The sequence below is a fragment of the Chrysochloris asiatica genome, unplaced genomic scaffold (assembly GCF_000296735.1).
Source record: "Chrysochloris asiatica unplaced genomic scaffold, ChrAsi1.0 scaffold00027, whole genome shotgun sequence".
In the NCBI taxonomy this organism is placed as follows: Eukaryota; Metazoa; Chordata; class Mammalia; order Afrosoricida; family Chrysochloridae; genus Chrysochloris; species Chrysochloris asiatica.
The window spans coordinates 26,723,087-26,724,724 of record NW_006408545.1 but is presented as its reverse complement, the minus strand read 5'-3'; the positions used below and the strand labels follow the sequence as shown (position 1 = coordinate 26,724,724).

General features: G+C 40.1%; 1 protein-coding gene across 1 annotated transcript; it reads right to left on the bottom strand.

The window, feature by feature from the left end:
* Positions 1-1,044: 1,044 nt before the first annotated feature.
* LOC102817843 (zinc finger protein 706-like) lies at positions 1,045-1,275 on the bottom strand. Its single transcript, XM_006839999.1, has one exon. The coding sequence runs from the start codon at positions 1,273-1,275 to the stop codon at positions 1,045-1,047; it is 231 nt and encodes a 76-aa protein (XP_006840062.1).
* Between the last annotated feature and the right edge of the window lie 363 nt (positions 1,276-1,638).

Below are 1,638 nucleotides of genomic sequence, written 5' to 3'. Positions count from 1 at the left end.
TCCCATTATCAAATGATCTCAAAAGTTTTATTCCATTAAAATCACTACAATGAGTAGGCAGCTCTTATCTCTCCATTCCATCTTCTGATACTATAATCTGACAATGCTTCGCTGCTTGCTATTCATAAGGTTTTCAGTGGCTAAACATTCAAAAGTAGTCTGCCTCTACTTCCTCCTAATCTATCCTAGTTTGGAAACTATGCTGAACCCTGCCCACATGCTGACATTGCTGGGATTTAAAATGCCAGTGGCATAACTTCTGGATCCCAGCTACATGCAAGCCACCACAGTTTGATAAACTCACAGACCACTGGTATTAGAAATGGCATGTTGTTGTTGTTAAGTGCCACTGAGTTGGTTCCAATTAATAGTGACCCTGCATAGGGTTTCTAATGAGTGGCTGATGAGCTTGAATCACTGGCCTTATGGTTCAAATCATCTTTGCAGTCCAGTGCATTAACCCACAGCACCACACCAGGACTCCAGAAATGGCATTGTTGTTGTTAAGTGCCGTTGAGTTGGTTCCAACCCATAGCGACCCTGTATAGAGTTTCCAAGGAGCAACTGATAAGTTTGAACTGCCAACTGTGTGGCTCAAATGACTTAGCAGCCCAGATCGTTAACCCACAGCACCACATGGGAACAGGAAAACTGCAAAATTATATTTATAATTTTCTATTGGAAACATGAAATGTCTTTTAAGATCATGTAGTCTATCTTTTTGTTGTTGTTGATGTAAAATCAAAGTACTAGTTTATTAAATGAGTTATTTTACACAGTATGAACATCAATATAATTACAATTGTAAGCAAAATTTTTATAACAAGGATGGACTGATTTCGGATTTCCAAATCAGAGTCAACTGTACATTTACACAGAATTGTCTTTGCATGAAGCCCAAAAGGGAACAGCATAAAAATGAGTGTTTCTGTAGCCCCTTTATTTTTGCTGATCAACAGTTTGTTAGAGAAGCAGCTTCAGGTTTGTTACCTAAGGTCTGAGACAGAAGACTCAAAGATGTCATGAATTCAACTGTAAACAACTTTATACTTGAACATCAGCCAGTTCTGGAGGAAGTGGAGTCCTGGGATGTTTGCTCTCAAAGTGCTGCTTAAAGGTCTTAGGATCTGGCATTTGTGTCCTACAGACAGTGCAGGTATATATTAAAGCAGCTTTGGCAGCAGCCTTTTGGTCATATCTTTGTTTCTTCTTTTGTCCAGCTTGCTTTTTGGCATTTTTCTGCTGAGACTGAATCTTCTGCTGCCCACAAGCCATGTCCGGGCTGGGACAGTCCTGCGTAGGGGGAGGTCGCTGAAGGGACAAGAAGGGGGGAGCGCGACCAGCACGGCTTCAGCCTCCTCCACCAGCCAAAGAGGGGAAAGAGGTAGTCTATTCTTTAATAGTATTTCTCATCTCCTGTCTGATTTATTATGGATTCTTAGTTTTAGAAAAGAAATGCAATTTTCTTGTCATCCTATAAAAATTATTATTTTACAAAGTTGCCACTATTGATGGAGATCATACTTATCAAAAGTAGTAACATTTTAAATAGTATTACTAGTCAGCTTCAGGACTAAGGTGCGCCTGACCCAAGCCATGGTATTTTCAATAACCTCATATGGATGCGAAAGCTGGACA